The sequence below is a fragment of the Rissa tridactyla genome, chromosome 7 (genome assembly GCF_028500815.1).
Source record: "Rissa tridactyla isolate bRisTri1 chromosome 7, bRisTri1.patW.cur.20221130, whole genome shotgun sequence".
In the NCBI taxonomy this organism is placed as follows: domain Eukaryota; kingdom Metazoa; phylum Chordata; class Aves; order Charadriiformes; family Laridae; genus Rissa; species Rissa tridactyla.
In genome coordinates, this window is record NC_071472.1 from 11,175,880 (window position 1) to 11,201,375 (window position 25,496).

Sequence of the window (25,496 nt, forward strand, 5' to 3'; positions counted from 1 at the left end):
ATTAGCTGAATTTTTCTAAAAATATCCTTTAAAAATTCTTAAAACTTTTATATTTTTAACTATTCTAGATGTTGCAGGCAAGACAATTTTTATCCTCTGAAGTGAAGACTTTCCCATTGAATAGTAAATTCCTTCTTGTAATACTCTATCCTTCAGCTGCTCATGAAATCATGCTGGCTTGGAGCCTAACACTGTTCCAAGAGAAATATGTCTAATTCTGTAGTGATGTGAACTAAGTCACTTGTGTGACTGTTTACTTGACTGTGACCTACCTGTTTGCTTGTGGCGTGATGAAAAAGCATTGACTTTTCTTGTGTTCCTGGCATGCGCAGAAAATTTGTGTGCTGTCAGGCAGAAACTTATATTATTTTTAAATGAAGGATGTGGACATGAAATTAATTAGGGTTAGTTCAGATTCTGGGTGAGTTATGCAGTAGTCATTACTGAGTAACTATTTTTAGGGCCTTTGCTATAACTGTGCTGATGGTATGAGAAGGTGATAGCTCAAATTTGCTATTTTATCTTTCAGAGCTGTTGAGTCCCAGAGTGAGGGACAGTGTGCCCCAGTGGACTCCCTGTGGCGACGTTACAGTGAATTTGAGTTGTTGAGGAATTACTTGTCAGTTACCTATCCACATATTGTTGTTCCACCTTTGCCAGAAAAAAGGGTAAGGAAGCTGAGGCTGTAGCTTGCTTTGTATTGTTTGTTATTTATTTACTATTAACACTCTTCTGTTTAAATAGGCTGACTTTGTTTGGCATAAACTATCAGCAGATAATATGGATCCAGATTTTGTGGAAAGAAGAAGAATCGGTTTGGAAAACTTCTTGTTACGTGTGGCTTCACATCCTGTCCTTTGCCAAGACAAAATCTTCTATTCATTTTTAACACAGGTATAGTGAAATGATGTGCTTTCTAAATACATTCTTTAGTAATTATTTTTTAAGATGGTGTCCTTTGTTCTTTTTCCCTCCCATTGACTCCATGTCTAGGAGAAGGATAGACAACATGAATAAACTTAAGGTGGAAAAGACTTGTCCATGTAAAACCTTCTTAACAGCCCACTGCAGTTGTACAGTTGGCCTTTTAATGTACCTTATGACTTTTTTCCAGTCTAGTTTTAAGGCTCTTAAGAGAGAATTTCCACCTCTTTGGAACAGCATATTGGGAACTTAATGTGTGCTGGTTGGGAAAGCTTCCCTAGGACTAAACCTGAAATAGCTAGCATGCTATGCTGCTGGCTGCGGAGACAGTGCTGGCTTCCAGTTTGCTTTTTGGATAGCCACAGTTTCTTTAGCGTTGTGGTTGTGAATCATGATCCATTCACATGTTAACACAAAAGTTGTGATCCGATTGTCAGCTAAAGTGTCGAAAGTGTCGCATTCTGCAGTTTTCAACTTCAGGAGATATTAGGCATTTCTCTGTTCTGTGCTTCGATCAGAGAATCCCAAGGAGTGGACTGAGCTGATATGTTTATTGCAGCACAGTATGTAGATGAACCAGCGTATGGGAATTGAAAGCAGTGGACAACCAGCCACTACACGTGAGCAAGGTGACTGTGTGCACTGTAAACTGATCACATCAGTTGTCACCTGTACGTTCTCTGTGTGCACCCTGCCTCAAGCTGCACAGGTCCTTGGAGCTGCTGATGATCTAACAGGCAATAGATAGCTACCCTTCTTTCTAAAGAGCTGGGATACTTCCTTAAACAAAGCTGTGTGGCTCCTGCTGCCAGTTGATAGATAGAGGTAATTGAGCACACTGACACATAGTGAAGAGGAGAGAGTTTCCTGGGGAGGTTAGTTTGTAAGCACAACATAATGACATGTTATTCTTAATCCACATTCTTGAAATGAAATAGGGAGGGTAGCTGACGCAGAACCTAGCTTTACTGGAGAAGCTCTTCTCCTTTCAGCTCTAATGTGATTTGTATATAGGGACCTGCAAAAGCTGTGACACTCTTAAGTCTCTCTAACAGAAGCTTCTTTTCTTGTATCTTTAGGAAGGTGGATGGAAAGAAATGGTGAATGAGACTGGATTTCAGTTAAAGGTAATTACTGTAATTGTTTGTCTCGTGACTGCTGTGACACAAAAATACTCCAACAAATGTGTTTTAGGCCATTTATGAAAGGCTGTTTGCTGTTAAAATGAACTAAAGGCTTTGATTTATGTATACTTGTAACTACAAAATACTGTGGCATTCTTAGCATGTAATAGGTAGGACTTCAGTTCTTAAGTTCTCTAGCAGGCTTGTTAGTATGTGCCTACGTTTGACGCTCAGCCTTGTAATTCTGCTAGTAGTATAAAATTATGATCCTTATAAGCTTTAAAACTAATGAACTTGAGTTCATAGCAGTGCTTTTGTATGTCATCAATTTAGTTTAGTATTGTTTTAAAGATGGGTGTCAGATTTAGCCTGGTAAGAGGTGTGAGATGTCAAAAAAAAAAAAAAAAGCAAGGGTTGCATGTCTGTACAGGAGGAGAATCTGTGAGAAGCTGATACAGATTGTTGGGCTGTGCCTGGAAAAGTTGCTATATGGGGACGAACACTGAGCTTCTGTTTCATTGTAACATGATCAACTCTTGTGAAATCACAGCTGAAAACTAGGTGGATTATGAAGAATTACTCTGAATAGTGAGAGCTGAAGGAAACCACTGGTGCTCTTATCCTCAATGTCCAAGGGGCTTTGATACTGACATTTAAGTTGGTAACTGAAGTTGACAATAATTATCCTTCATCATGGTAGGGCTTGTCTTTTGCTAGTATTCATAATGCAAAAAATGTAAAGCTTTCAAGCTGTGCTCTCCTAGTCAATGCATCTTCATTTCAGTTTATGCTCGTAGGAGTTCAGAAAGTTTGTACTGGAAGAGTATGTTCAGGAGTGCACACAGCGGTGTGTGTATGAAAGAAAACTCATAGCAGAATGCTGAGACTATTTGCCTACCTGAAACCATATTGTCGATTAAATGAGAGATGAACAAGTCCTGTTTCCCTTCTGGATTTGATTGTGTGTATAGTTTCACTTTTACAGTTCCTGTTTCCTTAGGAAAGAAAAAGAACTTTTGGCAAAAGCCTGGGGAGAAGCATCCTTCCTTTGTTCAACATCTAAAGTATAAACCCCTCAAGATTGGAGGTTATTTAGCACTGCTCTGGAGAACAAATCTCTAGTCACTACATGTCTTAGACTACAATCAGACCACTGGTTTACATGCTGCTGCTGTCTCTGCTGCTGATGCATTAAAGCAGGATGTGTCGTTTGTCCCGAAGGGTTTGAACCAGGCTAACTAAACTTTAAATTAGGCTTTAATGCAGCGTAGCATGTTATAGTTGAATGATGATGTTGTAGACTTTGTTTACTCTGCCAACTGTATCATTAAATCATGCCTTTCCTCCCTTCCACCCCAAGCACTTAATTTTGTTCTTGAAGGGATTTGTTGTTTGGGATTTTAACCCTTCCTTTAGGAAGAAGAAAATTCCCCTCTCCCTTTAGTTTACTTAAATGATTATAGGATCATAGTAGGAATTAACTGTCTGAAAACTCCTCGACTGTACCCCATCTGATGGGGAGTTCATCTCTGAAATGCTTGTACATATCAATCTTAAATTAAGACTGGACAGGCATTTTTCTAACAGCATAACTCTGTGTGGTGCAAATGCTCGAAAGTGGTGTGTGGGAGTTACTGTGCTGTTAATGGCAAGAAGGAAATAACCCTGCTTAGAGGGTTGAGCATTGGCAGGATCTTGGTTCCTGCCTGACAGTGCTTGTGTACTTACTGAACTCGTCCTTCAGAGCACTACATGTGTCTGTAGCAATAGGCAAAAACTTGCCCTGTAACTGTAAAATAGGAAGTGATCCTTTTCAAGTATAAGCCTGTTGATTGTACATGCTGTCCCAACAAACTTGAATGGCTTTGGTCCCTGCCGTTTGAACAGAAATGCAGTATTTTGTGAAATAGCTACTTAGAGGGAAGGATTCTGATTTAAGGTCAGTATACCTGGGTGGTGGTTGTGCTGTGAGAGAACGTGTGAGGGATACGTGTAGGTGCGTCTGAATGACCTGAAATCTAACTGACTTGTGTGATGACTTGTTGGGATAGAGCAGTGGAGGTCCAATGCTGTAGAAGCCCGTGGAGCACTCTGAATAAACATAAAGCCTGGGCTGGGAGTTGGACTTACTGCAGTGTTTTGTGTTCCTTGTGCTATCTTAGATGTGCTTCCCCATGCTGCCTTTGTCTTCCCTTCGCAAGATATTCTTAGAGGCGCATTGCGTGTAGTGGTGACAATGAACCTGTTTTCTTCCAATATCAGTCAGTCTTGGCCTTGCAGGTTTCCTTCACTTACCTGTTGGTTTGTGGACTATGTTTTGTATTGGTTGGTCAGTGGTTGGAAGAAGGACAGCAAAAGTTACCAAGATTTCCATCAGTACCTCTCATCCTAGTTTGAAGAAAGAAACTGATTTTTCCTCTACTTGGGTGCTGTCCTAAGTGTCCTCCTGATGTGGAGGTGGTTCTCGGTGAAAGGGACTTGCAGTGACATTCAAATACAGATGTCTTCTCCTCCGCCCCAATATAGTGGGAGGTGGAACAATCTCAAACTGCACCTGTCTCGTTTGTAGAAGTTACTGAAGGGGCCCTAAAGGAACGACTCCATTCTCAGTTTGGGAAAACACTGTTTTCCTTTTACTGTCAAATTCAGTATTGCTCTTCAAGCTCTGAGTTGACTGTAACAGTGCACAAAATATTCCCGTGTCGTATACCAGCACTAACAAGTACTGCTGAAGTAACTTAACTGCTAGCAGTTGTGGCACAATCCGTTAGCTAAGAGTGCACTAAAGGAAATGTATACGCCTCACAAATTGTGTTATTTATTGTTCTTTCAATGAGAAGAGGGATGTTTAGATGAAAAGTAAACTCCAGCCATTTTACCTGAGTTGGAGTTTTCATACAGCATAAATGAGCCCTGAGTGAGCTGTATGTAAAATGCCATATAGAAATGAAAAGCTGTGGTGATGTGGAACCTCTTTGGTTGAAGCTGGGATATCTCATCTGTATTGGTGTCTTATTGGGAGTAAATACCCATTGCATAGTTTAATGTTCAATTAAACTGGAAAACACTCCTTAGAGAGATTCCATATTGCTGTTGCACTCATTGGTAACCAACATCTCAAAGTAAAGTAGCCAATTACCTTTTTAGTTAGGTATTGAACTTTCTTATGTAGACTTTTATATATGCTCTATTTGGGAAAAGAACACTGCATTAAAAATGGCCCTATTCTGATATACAAATTACATATTTTCTGTGAAGCTAGTCATAAGAGAACACTATATATAAGATTTTGATTTCACTGGGGAACTGTTCCTAGTAATAAAGAGCATATAGAGGTCACTCTACCACTGGTTTTATTTGGTTTGAAAAATATAAAATAGTTTGTCCATATGGTCTTATGTTACCTAATTGCTTCATCTAAAAAGAATGTAGGGTTGTGTATCTTAACTCCATGATTTGTGTAACATTTTAAGAAGGCACTATTTTTGTGGGATTTGGATTATAGCACCTTAATTTCAGTGGATACTGTGTGCATCCTAGTTGACAAAAATAGCTTAGTTTTTTGACTTTTTATTAAAAAAAAAATCTGACATATAGAGCAGCTAGTGTCAACTTATTCAATGTTTGAAGGTTTAAATATGCCAGGAAGGCAGGCTTTTTTTCTAATGGTGCTGCCAGAAGGCTGAGACTTTTTTTTTGTCACTGGAATTTAATTGCATTAAATTAACAAAGCTTTCTTTCCCCTTTTTTCAGGCAGATTCCAGATTAAAAGCTCTTAATGCAACATTCAGAGTGAAAAACCCAGACAAGTAAGATTCCACATCCTTCCTCCCTCTCTTTCTCTTTTTCAGTTACAACTGTAACTTCAGAAGACAGAATATTCTGTCTCCTTAGAATAAATTCAGAAAAGAAAAATTATCTTTCTGCGCTTGGAATCTTAACAGAAGCTCAGTAAGGAGGTAGTGTGAAAAGGTTTGATAAATACAGTTTCTAGGAGCGGGAAACATTCAGAAAAACGCCATCATTTTATGCAAAATGAGTCTTTCCTTTTAGCTAGATTAAAAGGAAGGGACAAAAAAAGACTCAGAAAAAGAACCTCTTGATATTTGTTTGCAAAGAAATCTTTCCAAGCGTGAACAGAATACAGATTGATAGTAGGTCTTTCCAAAAATCTGCTGGTGTGCAATCCTGGATACATGCACCCTGGTGTTGCAGTTCATAGTTCTCTTCAAGCTGCCAATTTTCACAGATGCCTTTGGAAATCCGGAGGTCAGTTCAGCTCTGCAGTCCAGGAAGCTCTGGGACATGCAGTAGAGCAATCTGCTGGATCCAAAACTGGTCAGAATTGTCAGGGTATGTAGTGGGAGATTCATCACACCCTAGGTGATGTGAGAAGGGTAAAATGAGAGTTCCTACATCTGCAGTAGTTAGGAACGTTACTGTGCAGCAGTAGGGTCGAGATGTTGCTGTTTGCCATCAATAAACAATAGAGACCTGTACAAAGTGCCCTTCTGGGTTCATTTGCTGTCCAGTAGTGGACATGCTGTTTAGGGACGGACCATATGCCTGACTGCTTTCTGTTTGCTCCCTTGGTACTTCCCTGACATCTGTGGGTATTGTATTAAGGACGTTAGAGGGTCCATACCTTTCTGAACCTCTTTATAGACTTATCTATTGGATTGGGGCAGTCCCTCCTTTTTTTCTTTTATCGTGTTTGCTTTTGCCGCCTTCTGTGCAGCAAGGAAGCTTTTAGCTAGGGTTTAGTATAAAAGATAATATTCATGCATGAGATTGAAAGACAGCAGTTCTCTCAGTAGCTACAGGTGAAATTGGCCCCTTGTTTGCATGCTTCATCCTCAATCATCTTTGTGTCTAGCAGGAGGTCGCTTTTCCTGCTTTCGTGGCAGGGAATCTTTGCCAGTGTCTCGCTATAGGCATAGGTGGGTAAGACTGGTTAAGGCTGAAATGAGGAATATACTGTTACCTTTTGGGGTAACTCAGTGTTTCAGAAAGCAAAGCTGTTGTGAGAAGTGGCTTGGTAAAAAGCAGGAAAAGAGTTAATGCAAGGAGAATGTGAGGAGGCGCTTGTAACAAAAACAGTCCCTGAGTATTTAACTCAATAGAGACTTCACAGCACTTAAGAGATATGGCATGTGCTTTCTGTTGTATGCTGCCAGCTACATAGCTTCCAAATTCAGCTCTTGTATCCAAGTTGTTTAATAAATAACTGATGAGCGTAACTTGTTTTTTTGTTGTTTTTAATTCAGGGAGAGCCTTTTAGTATAGTATGTGTGGCGCTATCAGGAAGAATAGTGCCTTGCTCAGCCTAGAACACTTAAACTTGAGCTGAATGGAATCTGACACCTTACCACTCTACCCTTACCTGTGGTGCTTGTGTGACTGGGTGGTAAAGTGGGTTCAGCAAGCTCACCATGCTGAAACAGAAGATCTGACTGCTGTGTGGAGTGTAGGCTTTCAGGTGCCTGGATCAGGAAGGATTTGGGTGAAGAATAGCTGCAACTCCCAATCCAGATTGCCTTGTGGTGCTGTGGAGCTGTAGCCTTCGGCTTAAAGACATGAGGAGCTTTAAACAGCTGAAATGATACTGCTCGAGGAGTTCAAATATAGACTGGAAACTAAACCTCGTCCTGTGGGAAGCAATTCATATCTTTAATGATGGAATTTTATGGTGATAAAAACATTCTGATATGCAGAGGTGAATTTGTATCTACTGCAGACCTCTCTAATTTGGCCTCATGGCACTCATCCTCTTGTTCTTTTTCTGTCCTTTAATCAAAACAATACCTTTCTTGGTGAAAGTTTCCTTTAGAATACACTAAATCCTTTCCTAAGGTGGATTATTTTTTTTTTTAAAGTAACTCCTTTTCTTGTCTGGGTAGTTGGACAATTGGCTGCTGCTTTCGTGAACAGTTCTGTTCTTGTAATGTCTTCCTTCACAAAGCAGGAAAATGGCACTGCCCTCCCTGATGTAGGGAGGAGCACTGCTGAGCAAAACGCACACAGTAAATAACTTACATTGAAATGCTGTCTACTGCAAATGAAATTTTCTTCTTTGCCATTCCCATAAAAGATATTTCTGAGAAGAAACCTGGTGGTGTTCCTGCAGAAACGTGGCCTGATCTGTTCGTCATTTCTGTCTGAAGTTCTACTTGATAGCTCAATTAAATATCTAGACTGTTGGTAATGTTGCAGAACCAGTAAAACCAAGTGAAAGGCACTAGTTAAAAAAGCCTCAGTTACTGAGTGCCAAAACTGTGTCTTGTTTCACACTTCTACTGTTATGATGCAGTGGAAAGTAAACATCCCTTTGTGTACCTCACCACAGCCAGTTTGCAAATGACTTTATTATGTAATTTTTTTTTACATGAGCAATGAGTAGAACTTAAGCAAATACTTGAGAAATAAACCTTTGATCTGCAACACCACCAGTCCCTTGAAAATAGGGTTTTTTTCCTGAAAAATCATATTTGTAAAATTTTCAACCTTTACAGACGATCGGGCAAAAAATAACATCACTTTGGTTTATGCTATTCTGAGACAATAAAAAGAAGACAACTTGGTTATGAAGTTGTAATTTTTTAATTAGTATCTTATTTTTTAATGGAGGAGGAGTTGGCATGGGAGAAGATGTATTACTGCTGGAGTCCGGGATACTGGAACTCCTTTTAGGTTCCTGACTTTTTGCCTTTAGGGAGTACGGCATTCCTAAAAGCTTTCTTGCCACAAAACTGGATAAATAAAACTTTTCATTATAAATTTCTGGAGTGGAAAGGGGAGTCTTCCTGAGCTGAAGGCATGCTTTTTAATCTTTTGTTTTTAGTTCAATTATTTCAAATATCTTCACCGTACGTGTCTGCAGCTGTCTGACATGCAGCCCTGGTGCATATTTTATAAAGTGTAAACTGAAAAGATTGCTCTCTAAACCCCACTGTGCAGATCAATGACTATATTTATTTTTCCCATATAGTTTCTCTACTGGGTTTTAAATCTTTTTATGTATTTTAACCCTCTGTGTGTCATAATCTTGTAAAAGATGCTCCTTGGAGATCAAAAAATATTAAAAATCGTAACAAAGCTCCTGCTTCCTGAATGTGAGGAGGAGAATATTTTAGGGGAGGACTTCCTGGCAGGGAAAGAAGAGGTGTTAAATGAAAAACCCTGGAATTTCATACTTGGTCACCCAAAAGGAGTGACCCGACTCATTTCAGGAAGATCTCTTGGGTATAAACTATTCTGAAATAAAGCCTGACTGTGTGCCTGTGGTGGGAGGAGGGGTGAAGGTTTTAATGCTTGAACATCAACCTGCAAGGCTAATCTTAGTCTCCTGTTCCTTAATTCCGGTTGTGTTCTTCTGCGCTTGTTTATTTTCAGGTCATTGTTTAGTAATTTAGGTAAAGCTGTTTCTGTCTTCCCATCTGGATGAAATACATTCTTGTGTACCAAAGTAGGTCATGAGTTAGACTTGTGTGTAGTAGGGAGGGTTTATGTGTACAGAAGTGGCTCTTGCTGTGGCTTAATTTGTTACCTGTCACTAGCAAAGCTGTGGCAACTGGCTCAGCTCATTAGCGTGAGCTAAGTGAATCAATTTAAACTACCACCAAGGCTTAACTGGGGCAGCGGATGAAATGCCTGTGTCCTTCAGTGGTGGCAGGCCAGCACATGGTCACCTGCAATGGGTTACCTGACTGGTACCTCGCTAAGCTGTAATGACTTGATTGCTTTTAGCCTTGTGTGACTCCTGTGCAGGTGCAGGTCTCAGTAGGGTTTCATTTGTAACTAGTTATAGTTACCATGTGGCTTAGCTTGGAGGAATTATGGTAACTGTGAATGCTTCCTTGAACTTCCGAAAGGCTATACTCAAAACTGGCTAGATGGCAGCTTGAAAGTAAAGTATCTTTGTCGGGTCAGGATTGTGAACACATTTTTATTAAGAAGTATGTATACTTTGGCAGATTTTGGCTTTGTGCTTACTTGAAGCTTTTCTATTCACTCATGCTTGCCTTGAAAAATCCCATTTTCAAACAAAAAACACAACACAATGATGTAGTAATTTCAGTTAACTACTTATATTTAATAGAAAACGATCTCTTACATTGTTCTGAACCTTCATCATTTACATCAATAAAAAAATAACAGTTATGCAAGCGTCAGGTTGTTCACTTTAGAGAAATTAAACTCTGCAGTCACTTCTTTAGGAGTCTTCAGCTAATTCCACCTCAACATAATCCAGGCTCCGTCCCGCTGGCTGTAGCTTTGTGGCTCTATCTTGCATTCTGTGAAAGCTTGCTTTCATGATGGCTAATGATGTACTATCTGTTTCCTGCTCCCAGGAGATTTACTGAGCTAAAACACTATAGCGATGAACTGCAGTCTGTCATATCACACCTTCTGCGAGTCAGAGCTGTAAGTATTTCCCATGTGTGTCGTGACAAATAGTATAATTTATTTATAAGGCAGTATTTCTTGTTTAGTCAAGAGAACTGGTGTATGTGCTCTAGAATAAGGGCAATTTTGCCTGAGAGACTCTGGCTGTGGAGCGTGGGGCGGGAGATGGCAAGGAGGGAGGCACTGACTTTAGTACAGATTTGCGTGGGGAAGAGTTCTAAATGTGGTGGCTGAGTTTAGTGATCATTGGAGGAGCAAGCACATGCATGTTGCTAATCTGCTCTTTCCCCGATGGTCACGTATCAGGGGGAGGTGTTTTAAAGAGGATCGAGATGTCTGCTTCTCTCTACTCAGCAGACGAGTTGCTTTTGCTGAATGTCTGGGCTGGGAAGGGCCCCAAAACACTGTTTTCTGGTCAGACATATAATACTTTGTTTTCCAGAGCTTGTACTATGAATCGTTTATGTTTCCCAGCACACTTTTTTTTTTTTTTTGGCTTGTTCTTCCATCTGTAATGAATAATGTTCTTTCTAATTATGTCATGCATCAAGATACCCTATGGGTTGAGAATGGAAGATTTTTTTTTCCTAAAAAGTCAAAAAAAGGAAATAGGAAATTACAATTTCCATGATGAGGAGCATGATACTGCTTTTTAGTATGTTCAACAGGGATTTACTTTTTGATGGAAACTGTGCTGCAGAGAGGACAGTAATTGATTGCTCTGTTGAGTTGAGGTTCTTGAGAGGATTAATCACTGGTGTTCCACTGACAGTGCCTGTTTCTCTGGGCAAACGCACATGAGATCTGTTGGGCAATTTGCTTGCATTTCCTTTTTACTGCTTGGGCAGACCGGTAACGGTAATTCTTACCGAACTTCAATCTCAGTCATTGGTACATCACAACTACAAGGCATTATGTGATCTTCTGAGGTTGTTGCCAGCACTCTAGTGCTGGCTGCAGCAGGTACTGACTCTCCAAGCAGCTGAGATGACATACCTGGCTTGAGCAATAAGTTCTGCCAGAGATAGCTCATTTCCTTCCCTTTGTTTCACTGAGCTGGGTGGAAAAAACAAAAAAAATCAAGTCACTCGTTCAAATTTTGCTAAAGCTTTCCCTACAGTCTTGATGACAGGATGGACTTCTGTCTTGCCATCTTTATGTTAAATAAGCAAGTGTGTATATAAACTTGGCATTATTCAGGTAAAGGAGGCTATGCCTTATACCTGGTTATGAAAAAATAAAGGTCCTTGATTATTTGTGGCCTCCGTAGGCATATCCTATACACGGGCACTTCCAAAGAAATAATTGAAATGTTACTTTTCAATACAGCTTTGACTGTGACTTCAGCCTTCAAAGACTTAATGGTGTTGATTTTTCCTTTGGTAGTGGCTTAGATTAGATTTAGGCCTAATCTTGTTTACCTGTATAAAAACATTAAGGCTTTATCTTGAAGTTTGTGTAGGGGTTTTCACAAAGCAATTGCACTTGATGACCAAAAATTGACTCTAAATAATATTTTAGAGGGTAGCAGACCGGCTATATGGTGTCTATAAAGTCCATGGCAACTACGGAAGAGTATTCAGGTAAGAGCTCATTCATTTTTTAAATATGCACATAGAAAGAGAGGTGTGTGTGTATATATCTGGAGAGAATAGGGAATTTGTTGGTTGTGTTCTTATGTTTTTAACAAGTGTATCCTGAATGTATAAATGTCTGCTTTGAAAAACTTCATATTGCAGTTCTAATGAGGTTTCTGTGTTGGATATAGTGATCCCTGGATCTGCTGAGCTTAGTCTCAAGTGGAGGACTTTAGCTTTTTGTTTTGTGTTCCACACCTTTTGTTGTTGCGTTGGCACTCTCTTTCTTCAGAAACTAACTTACTACCTATTTTCATGCAGTTGTCCCTGAAAAGCTTCTCGGCCCTCGTAAGGGTTAAAAATCAACAACTATATCTATCCAATTTTAGTACCTCTAAGTGAATTTGCCAATCGGTTTTTGATTTATATGAGTGAATTGCATGCTCAAGTTCTCCATCTCACTGGAGAATTAAAGAATCTAAACTTCTGGTTAAGGGAAACCTCCTGCTTCTACACACTGTTCAAGTGCTAAATTTAATTCTCTGGGTTAATGGATTGCAGATGTCTTTCTCATTGGGGGTTTTAAAGTGAAATTAGGTGTAGTTCTGTAATAACACAAGACAAACAAATGTCAACATCAGCAGAGTGGAATGTTTATGAAAAAGTGAAGGACAGAATAGATGCATTAGACATAAATTAAGTGAAATATAAGGGGACCCCCTCCTTTTTTCTTGTAAAAAGAGTTGTGGATGTAGTTCTTGTAACTAAGAAATCTCATAAGGTTTTGCAAAGCTGAGAATACAATTAAAATCGCAGTGTACATACTTGGATGTCCAGAACAAGTCTCTTGCTATCTTTATTGATGGTCTGTTTCCATCTTTATCTAAATGAACTCCCTAATGTGAGTAGGTAGTTGCAGTAATGAGGTGGTTGTAAGTTGATATTTTTTTTTAATGAATAGAACTAAACAGCAGTCTGTTATGAAAACAGAAAACAACATACAGCAAACACTTTCAGGAGCAGTAAAATGCTTGCAAATGTCGTATCCCACCTTCTGGGTTTGGAATCAGAGGCTTCTATCTGATGTGTTGCAAGTCTGGAAAGCTTAGCTTCCTCTTGATGAGCATGTTAGACCAAATTCTCTTTTAGAAAATTGCCTCCCTTCCTCCCCCTGCCCCCCCCCCCGCCACTTCTTTTAATATTATCTTCTTTTTTTTTTAATTGAGTTTTTAGCTATTTAAACAAGACTTTCTGTTCAAAACCAATCTCAAACTAAGCTTATTTGTGAGGATGAGTTTAGGTGGCAGGGACAATTGTTTAACAGAGTGCCATAAATCGCCTTGCCACATTGTCAGTGTCACTGCTTAGAGGAAGAAAAGTTTGGCCAAGTCTAACTTTGAGGCAGTTTCTATTCAGGTGTCACCTGGAAAGAAACTATACAGGATGCAGCTTATTAACTTCCCTTACCCTTCATGTGTGATGTTGTTTCTCGTTTGTTTTTCCTACAGTGAGTGGAGTGCAATAGAAAAGGAGATGGGGGATGGGTTGCAGAGTGCTGGCCACCACATGGATGTGTAAGTACTGACTGAATATCTGATAGTTTGATGCAAGCCAGATGTAGAACTCTCCCTCTTTCCTCTCTTTTCCCTCAACCCCAAAGTACATACAAGTAGAGTACCGAGGCAGTTGGGGGTGCATTGTTTTTAGGTATACAGCGTTTCTGTGACTTGGATGCAGGCACAATTTTAGCATCCATGTACTGTATTAAGTAGCTCAAAAGGTCTCAGGAGAACCAGAGGGGTTTCTTTTTTTATTATTATTTTGAAATTGTAGAAGTGTTTGGAATTCTTCCAGTTTTTCTTTTAAGCTACTATGCCAGAAACTGGTGGAGTACAACTTTAATGTACTGCAGACCTGATGAGATCCATTTGGTTTTGATAGCAGCATTTTGTACCATGCAGTAGATGGTACACAGATTTGGACTTAATTACAGAAAGCTAAGAAATTTAATTAATCAGCACCAAAACTCTAATGGATTCTTGAAACAAATACTGACTGGATGTAATAAAGTAGAGAATCCTCCCTCTTCGCATCTTTGGAGTCAGTTGGCAGAGTATACAAAACGCAGTCTTCAAAATAAGAGCCTAGCACTTCAGAGTGCTCGCAAAAGTGGTATTCTAGGTTCATGCTTTCTGCTTTTCAGGTCGTCATATATAGTAGGTGAAACAGTATAATTTCTCATTGCTCTGATTATTCTTCTGTAATCGCACAGTACAGAAAAGTAACAACTCCAGCAAGAGGTGGAAGCTGTTCGATACTTCTTCATACAGTAGTTTTACTGATAAAGTGTAATTTGTGCAGAAGTTATCAGTTTTAGTTTACAGTGCAGATTTGCATGTATACCACTGCCTGGTTGTAAGTGGTGTTATGCCTTGTCAAGCGGAAGGGTTTGAAGAGCTGTGCCATGCTCTGCCTTTGGCTTTTTCAGAATAATTCTGGTTTTATCAGTTCTTTAAGAATTTGAACGCCTCTGAATAATCTACTCATGCTTCTCTCTTTTGGCTAACATGGTGGCTTGCACCCGAAAACGCCGTAATATTTTTTTAGGCAGAGGGCTCTGGTGAGAATAAAGGAATGGAGAATGCATTCTGCTTTCAGAAGAAAATAATTGAAGTAGAGGTAGAATGCAACGTTAAGCACCTACTACAGTATGCAGAAATTGAAGAGATTATGAAAATATGGTATAATACAGAGGAGTTAAGGATGCACAAGTAGGTTTTCTTTAGTTCAGATACACCGTGCTAAGATGTCAAACACCTAGAAATATGTAACCAACTAAAAGAAATGGGTTTCATTTCTCAGTTGGGAGGCTTGAGCACTCTCCACACATCTGAGATGTTTAACCCTGACTGCGTCACAGACAGAAACATTAAAGATCTGGAGTAATGGCAGTGAGTTTCTGGGTAAATTTAATCACCGCTTGAAGTCTGAGGTAGCTTTCATTGTCTGTCATCTCTTCTGCTCTGCCACTCTGGTACAACAATCATCTCTTAGTGACAATCAAGCAAGAAGCAGCAGCTGTGAAATTCAGGAACTCATTCAGTGACCCATGTGGTCTCCTACCAGTAAGGATCATATCTATGATCTCTTGGAAGTATAATTTACCAGTCCAGTTACCATTCCCATAACATTAGACAAGAGTTTATTGCAACAGAAAGCAACTTCAAGAAGGTTGCCTGATATAGATGTTAAACTTCAAAGGTAATTTAATTATTCTCTATCTACCCCATATGCTGTTGTCTTTACTAGAAGTTTATTTAAACTTTTGAGCTGTTATTGTTTAGTAAGATCTAAAACTGCTTAATATTTGGAGAAGACATCCCAAAGCACCTCTGGGTGTGTGTTGTATAACCGGATGGGGCTTGCTAAAGTGATAGAAAACAAGAGAGTATGCTGAGAAAGCTTGAGTGAATGGCTGTAATTCTGCCATTTAAAAGATGAAAGGAAAAAAAAATGCCAGACCTTTGACTTCTGTCCTTCATGCTATAAATGAGTGATCCTTTATCTCTGTATCAACTAGACTGTCATTACAGGTGGAAGCAGTCTAAATTAAAACAGGGGTTTAGTTGATGATTCCCATGAAAAGTGGGAACACAGTAGATACCTTTACTGGAGTGTTTCTCTTTAAGATTTTTCCCTGTTCTGCCTACCTGTTTAGGACTAACTAGTATTTAAACTTCAGCTTAAGCAGTCAGAAGTCAGCTTGTCTTACTACTTTTTCTTTTTTTTTCAAATCGAAGTTAAGTGTCATTATAAAAACCCTGTTTATGTAAGATGGGTTTTTGTTTGGTTTTTTGGAGAGTTGTTCTGCCACAGATGAGCTCGAGCAGCGCTCTAAACTTAGAACTTACTTGAAACTGAAATGTAGTCCATCTGCTGCCCTGAGAAATCAAACCACTATACTAAAATTAATGCACTTCAGAACTTAAAAATAGAGAGGGTAAGCCACTTATGACCTGTGTGGCTGCAGGATTTTTTTCAGAACAAGTATAGTTTTCAACAGTTTGGACTTCTTCCTTACTTTGATTCATAATGTGAATTCTTGTTCTGCCTGTTCTTTTATCCCTTCTACTTAAACTGATCTGCTCTTGCTGGTCCCTTCATACGTTATGCTTATTTATCACCAATAGCCTTGGTAGGGCTTTTCCTGGGTGTGCCATGTCTTTGATTTTGCAGAGCATCAAAACAACTCCTCTTGCTTGCAAACTTACAAAATCCATACTTGAACAGATGGGCATGTCTACAGCTTTTCCTCAGGCTCCACATTCTTCCAGTTATTCTGCAAGTAGCTGCTCCCTCTTTGAAGAGCCTTAGTTTGCATGCCCTACTGCGCAGCCCTGAGGATGATGATAATTTTTCAGAAGGAGCGTCTCCATTATATTCCCAGGGTTGTTGTTTCTTTTAGAGCTTGCAGGAGGGATTTCTTGTTCCTTCCCAAGTCAACATTACCAGGTCCCTTTCAGCTTGATACTCTGCCTCTTCTTCCATAGAGCCAGTTACTGGAGAGGCACATGAAGAAAGGAAAAAAAACCTCAGACTTTGCAAAAACTTTAAAGCCAAGAGGTGCTGTCGTTAACATTTGGGTTGCATTGTGCTGGTCACTAGACAAGCATGGACATATGCTTGCTTCAGAGAGCCCGCAGCTGTTCAAGGGATTGCCACATATGTGAGAATCCAGACTGAGATGGCAGAATAGATTTGTGATCATTCGAGAGCGTTTGTGATGGGATCTCATTCATTCTGTTTATCTCTGGTGGCACACACCCTGTATTGCTGGCTGAAGTGGCTTCCTATATCTGTCACTGTGCCAAGTAAGATGTGCAGTTACCTCTTTGCTCTAGGCCTGTCCTTGCAAGTGTGTCCATAGGGAACCTATTAAATACTGTGAGATTTAAGCGGTATAAACTAGAAAAAGGAAGTGCTTTTTTGACGTTTTTAGGAGTTATCAGACTAAATGACAAAAATCTTGCTGAATGCAAGAGCTGCAGAGCTGGTCCAAGCCGTTGTACTTCAGATTTCTCCCTAAAAGGCAGGTTTAAACTTCTTGTTGCTCTGCATTGATATGCCTGACTTCCAGAGCGGACAAAGCAACACGCTTTCAAGGAGCTGAAGGACTTGATGTCATGGTGTTCAGAGCACCACCGCGAGTTCTGTTGTACTCGGGCTGAATAACGAACAATAAAAGCAGCCTCTTAAATAGGGCCTCTTTACTTTCAGAGGGTATGATATTCACATTCCTATGCTTTAATGCTTTAAGCCTTGCAGGATTTCTTCTGTGCCATGTCTCTGTGTTTTGTTTTTTTTTGTCCTTTCCTGTAATAAAAACTGCCTCATCTTCAGCAGGAAACTTATGTTAGATCTTGTACATGTCAAAAGATTAATTGTAGTAGCAACCAAAGAAACAGGCCTGTAGGAGCGTTTATATTAGCTGATGCAGAGTTTAATTAAAAACAAAGGAAAAACCCCTTCTGGAAGTGCCTTTCACTGTTTTACTTTGTGATTGGTGTTTCTGTCAAACAGGTGTCCTCCTTCGTTACTGTATGTGTAGTCCTTAAAGGTTAAATGAAGGAACTTTATATTTAAGCATGGCTGTTTTCCACCAGATATGCTGCTTCTATTGATGACATACTGGAAGAGGAGGAACATTATGCAGATCAGCTGAAAGAATATCTCTTCTATGCAGAAGCACTACGGTATGTACAGAAGAGTATAGCTCAAATGGAAGCTATAGTCCGTTTGTCTAGCATTGTGTTGATGCTGAATTTAGTTTGGTATCCTCTTCCGTCCTCCGAGAAGTGGAAATTTCAATGTTGTGGGATTTCCGTGTTCTTACCTCTTACTTTGCTTATTCATTTTTGATTGCCATGTGGATGGCAATAAAAATTAGAGCTGAGCTGATCAATATGAAATGACAGAAACGTTAAACTGCATACTGTGGAAGGTTAATGCTTTTTATTCCTCTGGTTACTGTGTTTCCTTGGCTTTTGGTATAATAGTGTCCCAATGTGCTGAAAGCTTCAGCTTTCAAATGAGATAAGCCAACAGAGCTGCTACAGCCATTACAGATTCCAGGAAATTTCAAAGTGCCCTATATAATTTTCATCTGATGTACAGTGTTGTGCATCTAAATACTGATTATTTTTTTTGTGTGTGTGGTTGTTTGTTACGCTAGCCTTCATAGGGCAGTCCTCCCTTACAAGCATGGATACAGAAGCAAATTGCTTTATGCTTAAGATTGTGCCTAAAGTTATTTTGCTCTCCATGGGCTGGCTCTGAACCTCTTGGAGAGGTTTGGTAGTGCTGTAGAGAATTGGGTTGGCGAGTGTGAGGGCGGCTGTGTGGGAACCCAGAGCACTAGTAGCCTCTCCTGGGAGATGATTGTGTATCCGGCAGTGGAGTACGGATGTAGCATCATCAGCCCACACAGGACTGGGACTTACTGCAGGTGGTCAGAGGAAACTTGCGTCTTTTCCAGATGAAAGGCTCTATATGAATCTAGGAACACAGTTTCTTGTTTCATTGCTTAAAAAATAAAATGAAGAATTTTGACTGGTACGTTGCTGCTGTGACAGATACCATCTCCAGGTACCTTTTGTCATAGTTGTGATTTTTTTTTAAATAAAACTATTTCACAGTGGTGTCCTTAAGTAGGTGGTAGGGCTCGTGTTGCTGAGTGTCTCAGAATGAGTCTGAAAAAGAGGAGCAGAATGCTGCTTGTAATAAGAATTTTCTTTATTCTTTGATCCAAGCTTGCTTAACTACACCATTTGCAGAGTTATGCATTCTGTGATAAGGCGGCTGAATTCAAGCTAGATAAATAACTGAATGTGCTGCCTGTCAAAAAAAAAAAAAGCATGGTGCCATTTGTAAAGTTTAAATGGAGGTGAACATAGCAAAACAAAGTATTACGTGACGGATCTTTCATTGCTTGCTTTTCAGGGCAGTTTGTAGGAAACACGAACTAATGCAATATGACTTGGAAATGGCTGCACAGGACCTAACATCTAAGAAACAGCAGTGTGAGGAGCTGGCAACAGGAGTGAGTCTTTCCACTTTCTTTTCCAAGATGCCTCTTATTTATTTATTTATTGAGCCAAGTTACTTAAAATGACATTTAAATGGCACTAACATGCTGGCTGCTGCTTATGAGAAGTGATATCATATGAGCTGTAGGTATCTGAGGCTTAAAGTAACTTGATTCTTGGTGATATAAATTGTTTGTACCAAACTACTTTTATTGAATATTGAGCAAGTAAAGGGTTGCAGGAAATACAACGTGAGCAGAATAACACAAACAACTTTGTCCTAAAGATCAAAATTCTGAAAGGCTTCCTCTGCCTTTTGAAAGGTGGACGTTACTGATGTGTGGCTAGTCCCTTTTATATGGAAGATAATGTTACTTAAAACATTATCTTAAAGTGGTAACTTTGAAAAAAGTGTTTAGATTTCCTAATATTCCTGTTGGATCTATTGATGCTCTATATGCAATTACTTTATGGCTTTTCTTTCTCATGGAGGACAAAAGACCTAGGTTCTTTCCTACTTCAGTAAGAAAATTGCTCTGAAAGGTTACCCGTGTCAGTGGAATGACTGGCGTATGGTCCAATCCACAGACCAGCCTTAAGAGCTTGAACATGAAATTACTTCCCCTCCGCTTTGCTCAGTCTAACATGAGCCACCATACCTTCTATAGCTACTTGTCAATGGGACATTAATAAAATGGAAGTTAAAGCCAAAAATAACTGAATAATAATAATAATAATCCCAAATGCTGGTAAAAATCACATAATGACTTGTGGCTGTGCTCAAGAATCCCAAACCTAGAGTGTCTTTGTTTTTTGTAGACTGTGAGAACATTCTCCCTGAAAGGGATGACCAGCAAGCTCTTTGGGCAGGAAACTCCTGAGCAGAGGGAAGCCAAGATAAAAGTTCTAGAAGAGCAGATACAGGAAGGAGAAGAACAACTTAAGTCTAAAAATCTGGAGGGCAGGTAAATGGGCTTGACTTTTTCAAAGAAAACACAGGGCTTGTCTTAGCAAAAGTCCTTGACTGGATGCTCTTGAAGGTGTTTGCATTTTATAAGTGTTTTTAATATATTCTTGGTGTTTATGAGCTGTCTATAAAAGCTCCTGTCAGCTGCAAGTTGTGAAATAAAGTACAGTACATGCAGTTAGCTTCTGGTCTGAGTGTATGGCTTATGTAAAACCTGATGACTTTCCCAGTTACTGAGCCCACTCTAATGGCAGACTTGCATGCTTTTATGTTCAGCTAGTAATATGTTTAGCAGGTGGGCTTTTAGGTCTGCAGCTGAATAGCCTAAGACTCAAAAGCTGATTTGCTTCAAATATAGTATGTAGTTTGGTTTATGTGTATGGGTCCTGAGCTCATATTCTGCAACTTCTCATATGGGGGACAACTGACTCCTGTTTGAAATAGATTAGAGGTTCTGGTGAGTTGTGTTTGAGTAACTGGTTCTTGGTGCTCTAATGAAATTTTCTTCAGGAATGCAAACATGAAAAATAGGAACTAACATTCCTAAAGCAATGCAATTGTGTCAGAACACGTTCATCGTATAACAAAAGGGGCAAACGTGGTATCTCCTGATAGGTTAGGATTAGAGCTGGAAAGATAAGACTAGTTCATGAATAGTTCAAAACAACAAGACGCTCAGCAAATGCAATTTCTTAATCATTTTGACAGAAGTACTGGAGATCTGCTTTTGTAGCTCTGGAAGGAATTTCCAAATGAATACTTGCCTTGCATGTGTAGTCCAGCACAAATGAAAGCTATGAATTACAGAAATCTACCTCCATTTTAGTTAAGGAGACCTGAAGACACATCACCATACCAGCAAAATGAGTTCCTGAAGTTAATTGTCTAAGTCAAACTTGCATTGTATATGTTTGAGGCACTTGTGTGTCTCAAATCCCAATGGCAAGTGAGTTTTCACATTGGAAAGACCAAGATTTTGACTTGACAATTGATGAAGAAATGTGCCGATGTTGTGTGCTGAATGTTAGCATAAAGATACTTAGTTACCCCAACAGAATCTGAGGAGAAAAGTATATTCTGAATTATGCTGGTTCTATGGCAATGATGCTTACTGGGAAAAAATACCCCAAAGCAAACAACCCAATACATCCTGTGAAACTGATCCTCTAGGTTAAAACCTCAAGAAGATGGAGAACTAGGTAGTAGTGCCAATTATAAAATGAGGACACGGTGAGATGCATAATAACTACAGAACTTGGTTTACTGACTGAAAGATGGAACGCTTTGTCATACGTAGCTTCTCTGCTGAGGCTTCAGAGGGAGGAAGATCAGCTGAGGATGGAACATGTGAAACACTTACTAACAGAAATACTGCTTTTAATTCCAGAGACTTTGTGAAAAGTGCCTGGGCTGACATTGAACGGTTTAAAGAACAAAAGAATCACGATTTGAAGGAGGCACTTATAAGCTACGCTGTTATGCAGATTAGCATGTGCAAAAAGGTACGTTTGTGGAAAGCCAGGCTAGTGTATACATCGTATCAGCAGGGGATCAGATGCAAACTTGCAGTAACGAGGAACGTTGCGGTCACAGAAGGTTGGAAGTCACTAGCGTAAAACCTCCCACATACTCTGTCCCACTCTGTCACGTGTTAATGTTGGTATATAATAGGCAGTGTGGTCCAGTTCCAGTGTGGTCTCTGCCTCATTCTCGTGTGAAGTTCTGTGGGACTCTTCCGTAGAGTCTTCCGTGGAAGAAAGTCTGCTGATGGGGTTTGCAAACAAAGTATGCTTCCACCTATTGACTTTAACTTTTTTTTTTTTAAAGGGAATTCAAGTTTGGACAAATGCAAAGGAATGCTTCAGCAAGATGTGATTATCTGGAAATGAATTCCTCCTCCAAGTGCCAGAGAACGGAAGCACAAATGTATAACACCAATGTTAAGTTGCTACATGACTTACATATAAATCATGAAATAAATGAGTTGAGTGAATAGTTTTTCTTTCTGCTGATTGTAATTGTTAATAAAGGACAAAAAGGACATGTTATTAAATGTTTAGCCCTGACTGCCACTTCTGTGGCGTATTTTATATGTGGTAGCAAATAATTCAGGGGCAAAAGAGTTACTGAAAACTACAGCTCCGTATTGGGGCAAAGATATAGGGAAAGTTATCCCAGAAAGTATGAACTGAACTGTTCTGAGACTTGTGAAACACCGTGCTCTGTAATGTGTAGATCACTTCCAGATGCCCTTCTTTTCAGCCCTTGCTGTTTAGAATTTGTAATGCTCAAGGGTGCTTTGGTTTTATAACGGGACATGCAGTTGTGTTCTTGAGGTCTACACCATAAGAGGACAAAAAAATGAAATATTGTAACGCCTAGGGTTCATGTTTAAATGCCTTTGCATGTCCATGGAGAACTGTGCTTTTCCAGGGTTCAGGTTAAGTGGTCTCAAGCTCCTGAGATGTTTGAAACTCTCTACAGTAGAGGTGGTGTACAATGGCTTGATCCGATATTCTGCATTTACTGGTTCCCACTTAAGTTTTGATATGGGCATTGATTTCTTATCAAACTTCTTCCTGCAAGTAAAGGAGACTGGTGATCCAGCTGAGCAGCAAAACCAAAGTCAAAGCTGGTAAGAAGTGGATGCAACTTCTGTTTGGTTGTTTGGAACCTGTTTACACTAGGTGTGAATCTGGCCTGTGGTATCTCTTCTTGTAACTGAAGCGGTTTGCTTCTTAAAAAGAATAGTTCTTAATGAAGACGCTGAAATAAAAAACCTGGTGCAACTTCTGTAGTACTTTAAGAGCAGTGATGTGCAGAATCCACAACGAACCAAGGTGTCTGTTTGGCTCTTGTAATGATGTTTCGGTGTGTGTATGTGTCTCTTTCAGCGTGTGTATATATATGTGTGTGTATATATATACACACCAGTATGACATGATTTGCAGTTACAGGTACTTGCATTAAATGTTTCCAATTATGAAAAACACTTACCACTGTCTAATATTGGGATTTTTCTACATACTTAAAGTTCCTGAAGTCTTGTGGAATTTGTCAGACTTGATTGCTAGTCCTGAAGGAAGCTTTGTAATATTCTGTTGAAAAGTGTATTTAATTGTTATGGATTATAACACTACTCAGATCTTGATTTTTTTTTTTTTTTTTTTTTTTTGTTTTTAAGAGATACTCCAGGAAGTCCTTAAAAGTTCCTTTGATAAATTATCAATAACGTAGTTACAGATATGTCCCATGTTACTTTTGTCTCTGCAGCATTTCTTTTCTATAAAACCATTGTAAAGAATTTGTAGGCCTGGTGTACGCTACAGTTTGAAACTCTGAAGTGAAATGCTGGTCACTCTGATAACCTTTGTTGGCTTTTTCGAAGCATGTGACAGTGACGCTCCTGGCTGAGAGATGATGTTGGGCAGAAAGAGGTCTCTCCATATAACATTTACAAGGAGAAGTGTTGTTCCGTTCAGAGGTTGCGGTATCCAGTTCCCATACAGGCTGAAGGACTCTTACATTCCAAACCGAGAAGTTGCACACTTGATGTATTCAGTAAACCTTCTAAAGGAGTGGTGCCTTAATACAATCCCGTGAGGCGCTCAGAGTAGGTATTTTTCATGCACTTTGATTTTTGGTAGATCTTTCTGGTGCCTCTTTCCACATTTCACTTGCTGTACAGCTTATTAAATGTATTAGTATGCCTTTTTTTCCTCGCTAGTTGTACTAACTTTAAGAAGGGAACAAAACGGTTCTTGTAAGTTTTGTGCCAAATAAGCTAAATAAAATTGCTCTTTGATATTTTTGTTATGTGGTTATTTTTTTTGTAAAAAATGGTGTCTTCCCCATTCTGGCAACTGCTGTTTAATTTCTTGAAATAATTTCTTGTCCATCTTAGCTCTCAAATGGCCTCCAAACTTGGGTTTAAAATTTCAGTAAATCGCCCACAACTGGCTTATTTGCCTTTTGGGTGAAGAACATAGTGTTAAGGCCAAACTTAGATGCTTCTTACAAGCCAGCTTTGATCCCTGCTCTGTTTTTGCCCAAACAGAACTTGCTGTCTGAATTTCATACGCGCCTTCATCGAGGTAAGGGATGGATGCGTTTGAAAAGGGTTTGTGTTTTTGACAGGCACGGGGTGAAAGGTGGGTTAAGGATAATCTGCGATAACTTTCTCTTGTGTCTTTGCAAAAAAAGTATTGCATGCGGTCTGTGTACTTGTGGATCTTAACAAACAGTGAAGGTTTCTCCCCCTTTTTAGCTAACTTTTCAAGGGGAAATCATCTAGTTAATGGCTGTTTCCATGTGGTTAATAGAGTCCACATGACAAACGCATACTTGTGAAGCCTGCGTTTTTCCAGTTACAGTGCAGATTTAACTTCGGTAACTCAATCCACTTTGCCTCAACGAGCTTCCTTCCAATTATGCAGTAAACACCAAAAGTGGGTGGAAGGCCTTGAGAATAATAGCAGGTAGGTAGACAATTTTAACTTAATCTCAAAAAAAAATTGCTTGTATATGAAAGAGTTTACCTACACGCATCATCTGAGTTGCTGATGGAGCTGTCGCTTCTGTCGCAGGCAGCTTTGCTGGGTGGATTATCGCTGTTCATGCTGTCCCTGACCGCCGCCACTACTGCCAGGACCTTGACTTGTCAGTACATTTTAGTTGCTACTGTTGTCTGCACCTGAAATGGAGCTAGGGGAAGGGAGCCAGCTGAAATGGAAAGATAAAGTCTTTTTATTAATTCTCTTTATTTTTTTAAAATGTCTTATTATTTCAGTACCTGGCATGTCAGCCAGAGTTAACCTAGCGGCTGTGTGCAGGGGACTACCTTGGCAAGTGCAGAGTAGATCTTGGAGCTCAGGTCCACAGCGAGGAGCTCTCCTCGTGCAGGTGAGCCCAGAGGAAAGCGGTGGCTGTGGCCAAAGACAGGGCAGAGCCAGCGGCGCGAGGCTGAGGTCCCAGAGCGGCTGGCTGGGCTGTGCACGCTGCATCCTGGGATAGGCCTGGTGTTCCTGCAGGATGGTGAGGCACTGGCACAGGCTGCCCAGAGAAGCTGTGGCTGCCCCATCCCTGGAGGTGTTCAAGGCCAGGCTGGATGGGCCTTTGAGCAGCCTGGTCTGGTGGGAGGTGTCCCTGCCCAGGGCAGGGGGGTGGAACTGGATGATCTCTAAGGTCCCTTCCAACCCAAACCACGCTATGACTCTCCCTACCACCAGAATTGTTTTGTCGACTTTAGTTGAAGAAATGAGAAACACTTTCTAATGCCCTCTGAAGGATTACAGGGAAGGAGGAACTTGTCTGAATTCCGCACACCCCCATGCTTGCCGTGCAATGGCATGGCAGGGCTCTAATTCCTGTTCCCTTGCGTCCGCCTGTTTGGTGCATCCCTGGTGCCAGCGTC

General features: G+C 40.0%; 1 protein-coding gene across 1 annotated transcript in view; it reads left to right on the plus strand.

Moving 5' to 3' along the window:
- SNX4 (sorting nexin 4) overlaps positions 1 to 23,928 on the plus strand; it is a 35,733-nt gene extending 11,805 nt beyond the window's left edge. The window contains 12 exon segments of the mRNA XM_054209303.1: positions 530 to 668; positions 745 to 894; positions 2,004 to 2,051; positions 5,802 to 5,857; positions 10,400 to 10,472; positions 11,976 to 12,037; positions 13,540 to 13,605; positions 17,695 to 17,784; positions 19,031 to 19,130; positions 19,936 to 20,081; positions 21,471 to 21,585; positions 21,911 to 23,928. Of these exon segments, the coding sequence (XP_054065278.1) occupies positions 530 to 668; positions 745 to 894; positions 2,004 to 2,051; positions 5,802 to 5,857; positions 10,400 to 10,472; positions 11,976 to 12,037; positions 13,540 to 13,605; positions 17,695 to 17,784; positions 19,031 to 19,130; positions 19,936 to 20,081; positions 21,471 to 21,585; positions 21,911 to 21,958 (1,093 nt within the window). The 3' untranslated portion in view covers positions 21,959 to 23,928.
- The last annotated feature ends 1,568 nt before the right edge of the window (positions 23,929 to 25,496 follow it).